The sequence below is a fragment of the Microchirus variegatus genome (genome assembly GCF_963457635.1).
Source record: "Microchirus variegatus genome assembly, chromosome: 8".
Classification (NCBI taxonomy): Eukaryota; Metazoa; Chordata; class Actinopteri; order Pleuronectiformes; family Soleidae; genus Microchirus; species Microchirus variegatus.
In genome coordinates this window covers 11,542,759-11,555,950 of record NC_139809.1, presented here as the reverse complement: position 1 = coordinate 11,555,950, position 13,192 = coordinate 11,542,759, and the positions used below count along the sequence as shown (strand labels likewise).

The 13,192-nt window shown below is 42.3% G+C and overlaps 1 protein-coding gene across 1 annotated transcript in view; it reads left to right on the top strand.

Moving 5' to 3' along the window:
- Nucleotides 1-13,192, top strand: part of LOC310930721 (NT-3 growth factor receptor-like) — a gene marked incomplete at both ends in the record, with an annotated part of 111,047 nt that overhangs the window by 84,767 nt on the left and 13,088 nt on the right. The window contains 2 exons of the mRNA XM_083893763.1: nt 3,205-3,393; nt 11,283-11,413. Coding sequence (XP_083749889.1) covers nt 3,205-3,393; nt 11,283-11,413 — 320 coding nt within the window. The remainder of the gene's footprint in view (nt 1-3,204; nt 3,394-11,282; nt 11,414-13,192) is intronic.

The window sequence follows — 13,192 nt, the reverse complement described above, 5'->3', positions numbered from 1 at the left end:
GATACAGCCCTTAAACTTGGCCCTCAACTTAATTTTTCTGAGAATCGGGGACAGCACTTGCACTAGAGGGAGCGCGCATTTTTGAGATTGAGGGTTAAGATTGAGGAATTGGAATTCACCCTAATAGTGAGGACACGCTTTTCTAGTTTGGTTGCTTACAACCTAAAATGGCACAAGTTATCTCACAGGTACTGACAAATAGTCAGCACTGACTGACTCCAGCACTGAAGTCAGCCATATGTTGCCCATTTTGTGCCCTATAAAGCATGAGCATGAGTCACGGTTCATAAGTCAACAGTGAAGCTCTTGGCAGCAAAACAGTGTCATTCTGGCCACCTTTTCATTCTTGCATAATATTGTTATTGTTGTGGTCAAAGCTATTGCTTGTCTTACCTACTCTGTCACAATGCCCATTTGTGCCTTAAGGGGAAACTGATGCATGAAAAACACACTCATCATCACACCGTGTGTCACAGCAGCTGCGAGGAGGAAAATCACCTGCACGTTTACCAGCGTCATCTTTACAACAGTGACCGAATATACGATAACACCTGGATACGTAATAGTTGCATGTTGCCTCTTTCATTTTGGAAAAGAAACGTGGATAAATACACCGCTAAAGTCAAACACATAAAAGTGACACCTGTAATTCACAGTTTATTCCCTCTATTACTGTGCTTCATGAGAAAGTTTAGGCGTGCCTTTGCTCTCTTTATGGGCATGCTTCATTTGTTCCAGTTGCTATATTATTTATGTAAACTACAGTAAATGCATTCAGTGCATTCCCTTCCTTTTGAGGCATGGTAATGCAAGGACATTTAGCTCGGACCGGAAACAATTATAGGGAAATATTTGTGTTTGCTCCACTGCTCACGAATTACAGATCCACCCCAACAGCTGATCAGATGATTTAAGTAGGTAATGAAGTCTGACGACTGCTCAGTGAGCCAGCGAGGAGCAGGTATTGATACTGGGAGCCTATGTGATTAATGTGAATAATAAGTGTGATTGAAAGACTGCGGCAACAGTTGGGCACAGAGGAAAATTAAGGGGAAGCTTGTGATGTAAACCACAGTATAAATCACTATGACCTAAGAAATGTTTTATTCAAGTAGGGCGTCTGGTCGTTCCAATAAGCCATTAGGGTCTCCCGGTGTCTGTAAATTAGCAGTGACATGTAGCAGTACAGTTGCCTGTGTTGTTAATGCAAATGTCTAATCAGCCAATCACATGGAAGCAACTCCGATAGCTTCAAGTTCAAACTGAGCATCACAATGGGAGAGAAAGATCATTTAATTGAGTGAATGTGGCACGGTTTATCCAGTGAAAGGCTTCACTGAGTACGTCAGAAAGTACTTATTTACAGGGCTCACATCCATCTCTCATGATGTTGTGACTAAAAAGACAGCAGCCATACGTCTGCTGGGCTGTCAGTGACCGACATGATTTATTCCCAGGCTGCCAGTCTGTCTGTCTGCCTACTAGTTGACTCACATCATTTAACCCCTGACCTTTGTCCTCCTTGAAAAAACGTCTGCCTCACAATTTTCTGACACCATTCATCCCACGTTCCCGTTTCTCCTGTCACATTCTCCTCCCCGCTGTGATATTTTGTCACTCCTCTGTCAGTTACTCTGCGTCCTTTCGTCTTGCACTGTTACACCAACATGTCTGACACTGACACGTGGATTAAAAATTAGCATTGGTCGTTCCTCTAACTGACAAATGACATAAGTCTGGTCCCTGCCGCAGCCAAGGTGTCCATCAAATGCTCACCAAGAGCAGGGCTTGAAATGAGAATGTACTGTACAGACTTACAGACACGCTGGTACACCCAGAATACTCATTTCCCAAGACGTTCACCCAAGAACAGCAAGGACAATATCTATTGAAAGTGTTCTACATTGGCTAAATGTGTAATATTAGTCCAGTTTTGTAGTTATGTTGGGCCAGAAACCTGTTGAAGGTTGCTGGTTTGCATACCGGTCCAGGCCTTTCTGTGTAGAGTTTCTGTGAGATGTTCTCCCTGTGTGTCCGAGTACTCCCATTTTCTTCCCACATGTCCCAGAAACATGCAGAGGTTAATCGAACACTCTAAATTGCCCCTTGGCCCTGCGATGTAGGTTTGTTGACCTGTCCAGAGTGTACCCAACCTTTTGCCATACGTCAACTGTGATTGGCACCAGCAGCCCCGCCATTTATATGGATAACGGGAATACTGGAACTGTACAGAAAGCTGCTACAATCCTGATATGGGAATGTCTTAATGGAAATGTTGTGTATTTGATGATAAGGAGGCACTGATTGGGTTGAGCCGACAATGACGGACAACCATGGATAAATCAAAAGAAAATGGAATACAAAAACAATAGTTACATTTATTTCTACTTGCCGAACTTCTGTCGCCCCAGGAAGTCTGAATTATTACTAAAACATTGCCACCGCCACGTTTTTTCCACCTCGATGAGGAGAACAATAGAAGGAGACGGCAGCAGTGATTGAGAGACCTATTTGATGAGTGCACAAAGCACAGCAGCGAATCAAAGACACTAATCATATTTTTTTGATAGTTTCCCCGCAGTTACAATCCAAAGCTCAAACACATTCACAGAGGAGCGAGGCTATAGGAATCTGCGGGGGTGAGGACGAGGAGGAACATTTTCATGGGCGCTTCTTAGAATTTTCAGCCATAATCCAACTTTCTACTTTTGCTTCATGTCCTGTCATGACACAGAACACATCATGCCCTGAGTGCAGCATACGAGCAACACTGCTACAGTGAGAGAAGGTACGCAATACAGCTTTTAATCTCGCGAGCAAAACATTTGGGTGCATTTCCACAAAGGTCCCTAGACCAGTCTCTATCTGGTCTTGGGGGTAAATACACTTCTACTTTACTCATTTGATCTATTTGGGTGTGATTTCATGCAGGATCTGTGATTGATAGTCCAGTAGCCCGTCCCAATGGATTGAAGAGTATACTTCCTGCTGTGCTTTACGCCACAGCGATGCTTCTCACTTCCATATTTAGTCACTGGCAATTTCAGATTTCACTCATAAGGGAAGGTTATGCGTGTGTGCTCTCTTCTGTACTGTACATACTGTCATATTCATCCCAATTTTACAAAACCTGAATCCCATCTCATAGATGCAGATGTTCAGTCTGTCTCATTCACTCTACACAACTTCTCTCTGTCTCTCCAGGACCAGTAGCAGTGATAAGTGGTGAGGAAGACTCGGCCAGCCCCCTTCATCATGTAAACCACGGGATTATCAGCCCCTGTACGCTGGATGCCGGACATGACGCTGTGGTGATTGGAATGAGCAGGATCCCCGTCATCGAGAACCCGCAGTATTTCAGACACGGACACAACTGCAACAAGCCGGCCACCTGTGAGTACATGGACCCACCTCCTCAGGAACACATGATACCAAATCACAGATGTATAATACCTTATCAACTCAGGGCCCCAGGCAAATCCACCCTTTCCCCCAACTCTGTTGCAAAGTTGCCTGAAAGTAATTACTGAAAATATACTTTCCTGGGTGTATCATTGATGAGAAGTTATCTAAAATGTATTATGACATTCTAGAATTATTGGACCAAAGTAGCATTTCTACTGCAGATATACTCAGATATACCCCGTGCCTTTTTTTTCGAGGGGAATTTACAGAGAATTGCATAATTTGTGAAAATTGTCAAAAAGACTCTCAGTTGGTGCTCAGAGTTACAATTTACCAAGAACTCTGTGCTTCCTTATTTGCATTGCCTGCATTGATTAGTGTATAAATATATATAAGATATGCACAAAGGATACGTGTCCATTTAGTTCTGGTTTAAGTTAGTTTACTTTTTTTTATAACACAATAATAGGGAATTGCAATGAAACTGTTGTTGCTTACTCAGTATCGACTGCAAAAAAGCATCATATTATAAGTTAATTTTGCATCTTAAAATGAAAAGCAAATGACTAAGAGATACACAGATCCAGAGGGAACTGGGAGTAGATACTGGATGTTGACCATTTGCATGACAACGAGTCAGTTGATGTGATACAAGCATCTGATCAGAACACCTCTTGGGCATTTTTCCACTGAAGAGACTCATCTGACCTCTGATACCCTGATAGATAGACACTGGTGGATATATGGTCAAAGAAAAACTGTGCACACACAACTGCTATATGGTTATCTATCTTGTAAATATAACACAAATATAATATTTTCCATTCAACACATTTGTCTTCTTTGGCCGCATATTACACAGCACTTCTGCTTCTTCTGAGTCGTAAGAGCCAATTGTATCTACATCCATATCTCTCTGCCGCTCTGCCTCTGTTAATCCTGTTGCTCCGCCATCCCCTCTGTGTCTCCATTGAACACAGAGAGTGTTCTACCACATCGGCAGAGCAAATCGTTTCTTGCCTCGTGTACAGCCACATAAATCTCAGCAAATCCCTGAGGAGACAATACAGAGAGAGAGAGACACACACACACACTGCTGATGCCGTGGTCAATGGTGAAGCTGATCCATCACAAGAGTCACCTTGTGTGATTATATATTACCACTGGTATTTGTGTGTGTTTGTGTGTCTCAACCACTGTATTCCCATCGTGTCTGAGATCATAAACCAATCATCACTTTCACCACATGAACACACACACAACTCACTTGTGAATGCATGACCTGCACACTTTTCACACATGGAATCCAAAAAAAAAAACAGCCTGTAATTCTGTCATCATGGTTTTCCGTTGTTCCTCTTCAGATCTCAGGCAAAGCGTATTAATTGCGACAGAATGATGTTCTGGTCAAAATGAAAGTAAAGATTATGTTGTCCATAGGTCATGAACAGAGCTTTTACGTGTCCATTTGCATTAACTGTCAGTCAGGCATTGTTAAGCTTTATAGTCTATTTGATATTTTTGTGAATTTGATGCTGATTGCCAGATTTTACGGCTCTGATCCGACCACTTACTCCGTGCAGAGAGAAAGACAGAACACCTCGTCACATATTGTGTGGGTTGGTGAGTTACAGCGGTGATTGCTCTAAGACAGCGAGGGAAGCTCAGCTTCCTCTAAAATGTCAGAGTCACGTATTGTGTTCTGTGTTGCATTCACATTTCAGTACTAACCGCGCGCCAGAGTGCGATTAAAACGTGTCACTAGTTTGTTCAGAAACAGCTGTTTGCCAAGGACGACGGGTCGTCTCATGTGAATTGTGTATTCCCATAGCAGCCCATGAGCTTCATTCCCATGAAGCTCAGCTTCAACTGTTCTCTATGGGACGACACTGAGTAGTTTTTTCACTGCAGTGATGTCGACGGCGATTGTACAAATGTGGCAAAAATGTCACTTCCAGGGAAGCTCGGCTTCTCTGGGAGTCAATGGAGCAGTGGGCAAGCGCGGGCTCTGGACTTCTGCATGATGATTGGAGGAACCATCTGAAAGGCGTTGCCGAAAAATACATGACAGCAGAGCCTTTGCTGCCTCAGTCCTGTGTGGATTTTGCGAGGGACGTCTGTAGACAAATAGCTGGTTGTTGTGTGTTATTTGAGCGGCAATATAGACCATTTTCATTCTGCTCTACACTCTTAGAAATAAAAGTGCTTAATAGAACCAAATAAGGTTATTCGGCTTGTCCTCGTAGGAGAAACCTTTTTGGCACCTGAACCACCAATAACCATTTTAAAGGGTTCTCTGGATCAAAATGGTTCTTACTGTAACCATTAGTGTTACCAAGAACACTTTCTTCAGGAAAGGGTTTTTCCAGAAGCAAATGGTTCCAGGTAGAACCCCAGCCCTTGTAGAAGGACCGTTTTGGAACCCTTATTTCTCAGAGTGTAGTACCCAAAGGAAAACAAACACACGGGAGAACAAGTAAACAATTAGAGCTGGGGACCTTCATGCTGTGAGGAAACTGCCAGGTGTTACCGCATGGCAGGTTAGTTTGGCAAGATCCTGAACTACATCACCAAAAATTGTGAGTGTGTATTATGCGAGTGATCTAATGTGGATATCGCAAGTTATGATCTGCACGAAGAACCCTCTCCCAGCCCTTGTAGAAGGACCCTTTTGGAACCCTTATTAAGAGTGTGGTTGTTCGTTTGCGGAATTTGTGTAAGAATTTATGTATAAATAACTGGGCCTGAAATGAGCTTCCCCTGTTTCAAAGAAGGTTGTGTAGGTTGTGTAGTGTCCTAGTTGCATCTAGGGGTAGAGTTGCATAAAACAAACAACTGAATACCTTTACCTCATGCTTCCAACCAAAGTGAGAAACAGTCTTGTCATTTAGGTAGCATAAAGACTTTCCCTCAAGCCAGTGTTTGATTTGTCCATTCTGGGCTACTGTACAAACATGGCAGTAGAACATGGTGGATTTTGTGTAAGCACTTGCTCCCTATCTAAAATAAGTTTTTCAGTCAGATCTCTGGGACTGAGCGACCCATGTCACCAAGCAAATAATCTAGAAGACCAATAGCTGTCAGAATATAGAGCTACTCAATACAGACTTTAACTAAACAATTTCACAGACAGCAAATTCACGTTTTTGTATAATGGTATATAATTTATTGCAACGTAATTCAAATGATTCCATTGTAATTATATGCTTGTAATGCAGCAAATGGACCACTTTAAGTCAAGTGTTGTTAAAATGATTGAAATGTCCTTTCCTAGTAGTGTGTGCTGTTGCCCTTTTATTCCCCAGAGCCTTTATAGCAACTATATGTATGCTGCTGGATGATGTGCGTCCCAGAGCTCATTACAGTCACACTAATTGCAACCTAGTGGCAGAACGGTCGAGTCATTCAGCTACATTTTGTGTATGTTTGATGTGTGTGTGTGTGTTGAAGACAGCTAACCATGAACACAGTGCACGTAGTACAGGCTGAAGATGAATAGACTTTGACTGATAAATGTTACAGGTCACAGCACAAAATCCATAGGTCTAAGTACATGTGTGCTCAAAGATTTAGAATCTACGAACGCCGGACTGTGTAGTTTGCTTGAATAAAAAAAAGTCCTGGTGCTATTGATCCTGTTCAGTGCTGCACATTATGTGGTGTAATGAATGTTCGAAGCGTTCTGTGTGGCTACAGCAAGTAACATTTCTCAGACCTCGCAGCTTTATCCCACTTTTCTCGACACTCTATGTCTATTTATATGTAGTTTAAGGAACCGATCACAGAAACAGACTCTTAGAGCCAGCAATAGGACATATTGTGAAATAACATTTAATGGGTTGTTTATCAGCTAACTGTTCATGCAGAGTTCTGACAGCTGTCACAGGGGTGATATTGAAGGACAAATATATTTGTAGATTAAATGTACACGCTGGGCCACACGTTTGGTGTAGTGGTTAGCACTCTTGCCTTTGCAGCAAGAAGACCCAGGGGTTCGAGCTGGAACAAGGGCCTCTCTGCATGGACTTTGCATGTTCTCCCCGTGTGTGCATGCAATCGTAAAACATGCAATATGGAGATTAGGTAAATTGGACACTCTAAATTGACCGTAGGTGTGAGAGCGAACAGTTGTTTGTCTATGTGTGGCCCTGTGATGGACTGGTGATCTGTCCAGGGTGTACCCCACCTGAGATTGGCACAGCAATCCCCAAAATGGATGGATGGATGTACATGCTGTTGCATCCAGTGCAACATTATCTAAATGCAACAAGGATGAAATGATCTAGTAACCGCTGTAAAACAGTAGTTACTCCTCACTTGGACTGTTAGCTAATGCTGGCTGATTGATTTATTCACTGTAAAATCAGGTGATGAATACATCTACATCCTGTATTGTGCGTGAGTTGTCTTTAAAGGAGACACAAGTGACAAATAATGAGCCCAAGTTGTTTTTTTTACTAATTGTAATTGCATTATGTAATTTGAAAAACATTACTCATTCACTGCCAACATAAGTGGTGTGAGAGTCCCGGTACTGACTGAGACAAATGCACAAAATGAATTTTCACTTAAGGCCCCAGACTCATAAAACACGCTGCTGTTGTCCTGTTGGGACCTTCAGTGAATACGGTTTGTTGTTTATCTTGAGACTCAGACTAATTAATACAGTTTGAGTGATATTATCCTATGAGGGTGAAGCAGAAATGTCATCCAGAGATCAGTCCTTACCTCTTAATGAAATATTAACAGTGCTTTGAATTAGACTGGGTATCTCTGGACTACTAGAGTTTGCATCTGTCAAAAAGGCTTTTAAGACATTTGGTCATTTTAAGGCACATGTTATTGTTGGGAGTCAAGACCCAAGGAGTCAAGACCAGCTCCATGGCCACAATCCGACCCTTCACCCTGGAAGGAGCCTCAGACTGGGAGTTGAGTGTGGACCTGAAGAGGAAACTCGTCTTCCCACAGGACGTGACAGTGACCTCCCTTCGACCAGATATGGTCTTGCTATCTAGGAGCAAGAAAACAATCATAGTTGCTGAGCTCACGGTACCATGGGAAGAAAGGCTGGCCATATCCCACCAACTGAAGAAAGCTAAATACCAGGACTTAATCGACGAAGCCGTGCTAAAGGGGTGGCATGCAATCAGCTATCCCTTTGAAGTCGGCTGCCGCGGGTTCCCCGCAAAATCAGTGGGCTACTTCCTGCAGAGGGTGGGGCTGCAACCCAAACAGCTGAAGATAGCCACCAGGGACATAGCCGCAGCAGCCGAATCCAGCTCAAGATGGCTGTGGCTAAAGAGAGCCCACAGTTGGAACCCTTCTGCAGGTGAAGGCTAGTCAGTCTTCGCTGCCCCACTCAGGCGAGGTGTTCAGGTTAAGGGGCGAAACACCTGAGACCCTGAGATCCCTGCTGACGATGCAGAAGGGTTCCAATAATGTGGATTCCCAAGGAATTCCATCTAGTAAGACGATCTGCATTTCTATAGTTAGCGTAGTTCCTAGTTGTAGCTTGTGGTAAAGCATTTCTGATGTTTACTTCACCTTGGTTTAGGTCCCCTTGCTGCTTTACTAATTATTCTTATCTTTGCATTTATATGTATTTATTGTTATGAGGTTCCAAAATTCTCCTCAGTCCTTTGACTTGATTGGCAACACAACATGTATGTGCCATATTCAACATGAAAATGTGCCATACAATGTGATCTTTTTTTCAACTAAGTCACACATGAGCAATTAGAATATTTAATGTGTTTATTAAACATTCATTAAATGGGAAAAATTATGTAAACTCCAAGACGGATTACTTTAAAAAAACGTTAATCGTGTCTAATTTTTGGCAAACCTTGTGTCCTAGCAACAAAATACGTTTGACGCTGTGGTTTAGAGCTTTTATTTGATGAAGAGTGTGTATACAACTACACTATATTTAGATATTTCAGACGTTTCCCCCCTGTATTTTCTGGCTATCAGCACAACAGTTTGACACCAAATTTGAATACAATTATATTCACCATTCAAAAGGAACCTTCATCAATAACAGAAGGCCAGTCCCTAACATCATTATCCAAACGGTGCTGTCACAGTCAGTCACTGCAACTTTGTCTCAGCAGCAATGGCAGCTCTGCACGAGCAGAACAAAGAAATCGGTCATCAGATTAGTCTGAAGCCTAAGATTAAATTCCACGAATAAAATAAAAATAATAGTAATAATAAAAAAAAAAAACATTACAAGCCTTACTGCGTCCCTCGAAGACAGACAACACCTGTCAGATATGAAGCGTATGCTGCAGCAGCATCTTTCAGAGACGGCGTGTGAAACATTGCACAAGCGACTGTGTGCATGGGTGGAGCTGACAGTCAGTCAGAGCTTTTCCTCTGCTCTGCTACTGTGCACAACCTTTTCATTCTCAGCCGCAGCTACACATGACACGCTGCAGCATGTCGCCTACTGGTGATGAATGATGGGAGTTTTCAGGAACGGATGTGTGGAGCTTGCCTGTTGCCAGTGCGGGGCCAAGTTTGCTTCATGGAGTGTGGTTCTTGGAGAAGAGATTAAAAAATTAAATAAAAAATTATCCACTCACTTCATTCAGTGGTCACTCTTTAGTGAAGGCCATCCCAATAAAACAGTGAAGGGCATCGGCGAGAAAGAGCATAACACGATCAAATACAGTGGCTTTTCAACAAGCAAATCCAACCAGCAGTTTGCTGAACTACTGTGCTACTGACGAGAGTGGTCAGTCTGCATTTTCATCCCGATCATGGGGGAAAAATCCTCTTTTTTGGTGCATAATAGATTTTGGCCTGATTGTCTTTGGAAGTCGTAAACATCTTTTGAAAAATCTACCTATCTACCTATGCACACTAACCTTAGAAGTCAAGTCAATGTTTTATAGTCCAACATCACAAACTCAATTTGCCTCAAAGGGCTTTACAGTCTGTACAGTCAGTCATACCCTCTATCCTTAGACCCTTTTATCCTTAGACCCTCACATCTGTGTTGGCCAGTTTTTAATCAATGTCTAAATTAATCGACGACTGTTTTGATAATCCATTGATCAGGTTGAGTGTTTTTTCCTAATCAAACAAAGTTTGTGTGATTTTTCAGCTTCTTAAATGTGAGTATTTTCAAACAAGGCCTTCATAATTTCCAGGTTTGACAAACACTGATCAACATTTTTCTACATTTTATGAACCAAAGGATTACTTGATTAATGATAAGAAACTTGATGATGATCGAGAGATTAAAGGTTTTTGATCTTTTCAAATATCCTTTTTAGTTTAGGATCTTTTTAAAACCTAAACCTTATGAGCCTTAATTTTACCAAAGTCATTCATTTCCGAATTACAGCCAAATATTTTGACCAACATACAGGTTTGGTCCTGGACACTGGTTACACAGCTGAGCTAAGACTGTATCTCCTCCTTCATAGGAAACTCAGCTCACACGAGCCTGAAACACTTTCTTACAGTGTCCTCTTGTGTTTTATGGTGTTTTTTTTTTATCTTCAGCAATCTCCTCTCTGATGGTTCTTTGTGACACAGTGACACAATGGATCGTATTTAACTAGAACTCAATCTAGCAGCTCCATGACAGCAGACAATGAAAACAAAACACCTACTATTCGGGTGATCATAAAATGAAATGAAATGAAAACATAATCCAACTATTGGATTGTCGATAAGCCCCCGCTGAATTCTACACATTGTACTTTTAAATGAAGTGGGAATCAAACACAGCAGTGTGAGAGAGTGTGAACACTGTAAAGTGATAATTGGAAAGCTTTTATGTGGTAGTATGGTGGCATTTCAAAAAAAAAAAAAAAAAGGGTATTGTAATGGACGTTAAACCAGTCTCTTTCTATCTCTTGCAGATGTTCAACATATTAAACGGCGGGACATTATTTTGAAAAGGGAGCTGGGGGAAGGAGCCTTCGGAAAGGTCTTCCTGGCAGAATGTTACAACCTGAGTCCCACCAAGGACAAGATGCTGGTCGCGATAAAGGTAAGAGAAACTGTGGGAGGAAACAGATTACCTCAGGTCATCTGTCGTGTGTAAGACAAGTGTGTCTGTCCATGTTCATGTCAACACAGCAGGTCAGGACAGATGTCCACATGTGGATTGTGATCAGGGTGCTGTGTTCCTATGGAATTAGACTTGTGTCAGTTTTATCAAACAAGAATTTTCACAAAGCACTTTATGAATTGAACAAACAAAATTGAACTGCAAAATACACATATTGCAAATCAATCATTCAAAAATATTAGGTTTTTTTTGTTATTTGTTTGAAAATACACTTTTGGTCTACATCCGACAAAATAATTGTAAGTATATAACGTTTGTCAGATCATCTTTGAGATATTAGCTTTGTCAACTGTATAATAACTAACAGTCTGACGTGGAAAACGAGTTCCAGAGTCCAAGCCCGTCACTACATCCAGGCTCCATTGAGCTGCCATTCCAAAACTCAGTAGCCAATCAGCAGGCAGCTTCTTAAGGCCCGCCCATGGTCAGAATCCCCAAACAAAAAATCATGGCGCACAAAACAAAAATCTAATCCCGTAATATGTCGCAGTCTTACTTACATCCAGTGTAAAATTCTCCCAAACCGCCGACATGATGCGATAACGTTAGCTCCTTAGCTAACGTCAGCTGATCAATTCTTCTTCGTGCCTCCAAAACAGCAGCTGCCAGTGGCAGCACAGTGCAACTGTTTTAAGAGCGACAAAGAAGAACTGTGTCAGAACTAACTGAGCTAACCAAGTTGCGTGGTATCGGATCGGTGCCTGGACTCCAGGACTCACCGATACCAATGCCGGCATTTCCAATACTGGTATCGGAATCGGAACAACTCTAATAATAACCTAGAACATATTATGTTCCAGGTACAATCATGGATGTATTATAGGAACTGGATAGAGCACCGCCCCTTGCTTTCCGTTCATTCCTATGAAGCTGCTCACCCAGCGCATATGCCAAAAAAGTTTTTGACTTCCGAGTTTATTTCCGGGTTATGGGGCCCATAGAGTAGTGTCACTACCATATAAAGATCTATAAAAGCCCGTGTCCATGTCTCGAGGTGTCCTGTGGACACTTTTACAGGCGTCTCTTTTACTATTGCGGTCAATGGGAAAAATGCTTTTGGGCTCCATGGGGGTTTTCTGTTGCAGTACCCACAGTGGCCACCATGTAAAAATTGTCTTCAAGGCAGACGGGGCGGAGCTCTATCCAGTTCATATTGTACATCCATGGGTACAGTGTGGTGGTGAGCACTATCCTGCTGAAAGAGGTCACGTCCATTAGCCCTGCGACAGCGTTAAGAATGAGGTACATGTCACGGTACCGCATGGATGGCAGGACCCAAGGTTCACTAGCTGAATGTTACCTTTAAGGAAAACACTTAATATTCCCCCTCAGTCAATTATAATGATGTCTGAACGCACAGAAAAGTTTACACATGGCTCATACAGGATCAGATCAACACATGATTAGTGACATGATTCTTGCTGAAGACATGGTCCCTTGTTAGTACAGCAGCAGTTATTAGTGGAAACATGGCTGACATTGACCCGCAGCAGGCAGGTGTTGGTGAGGATATACTGGGATTACAGCTGCAGCCTTTTTTTAATCCCGCAGGATCTGTCGCCCTGTTTATCGCTCTCACTCACGCAGACACACACACTGAATCTGTCACAAGCAGTTGTCATGAAGGATGTTTTCACGTTTAGACGGTAAACTTCTACTGAGTCACATAATGAAGGGCACGGAACTAGGCCTTGTGTG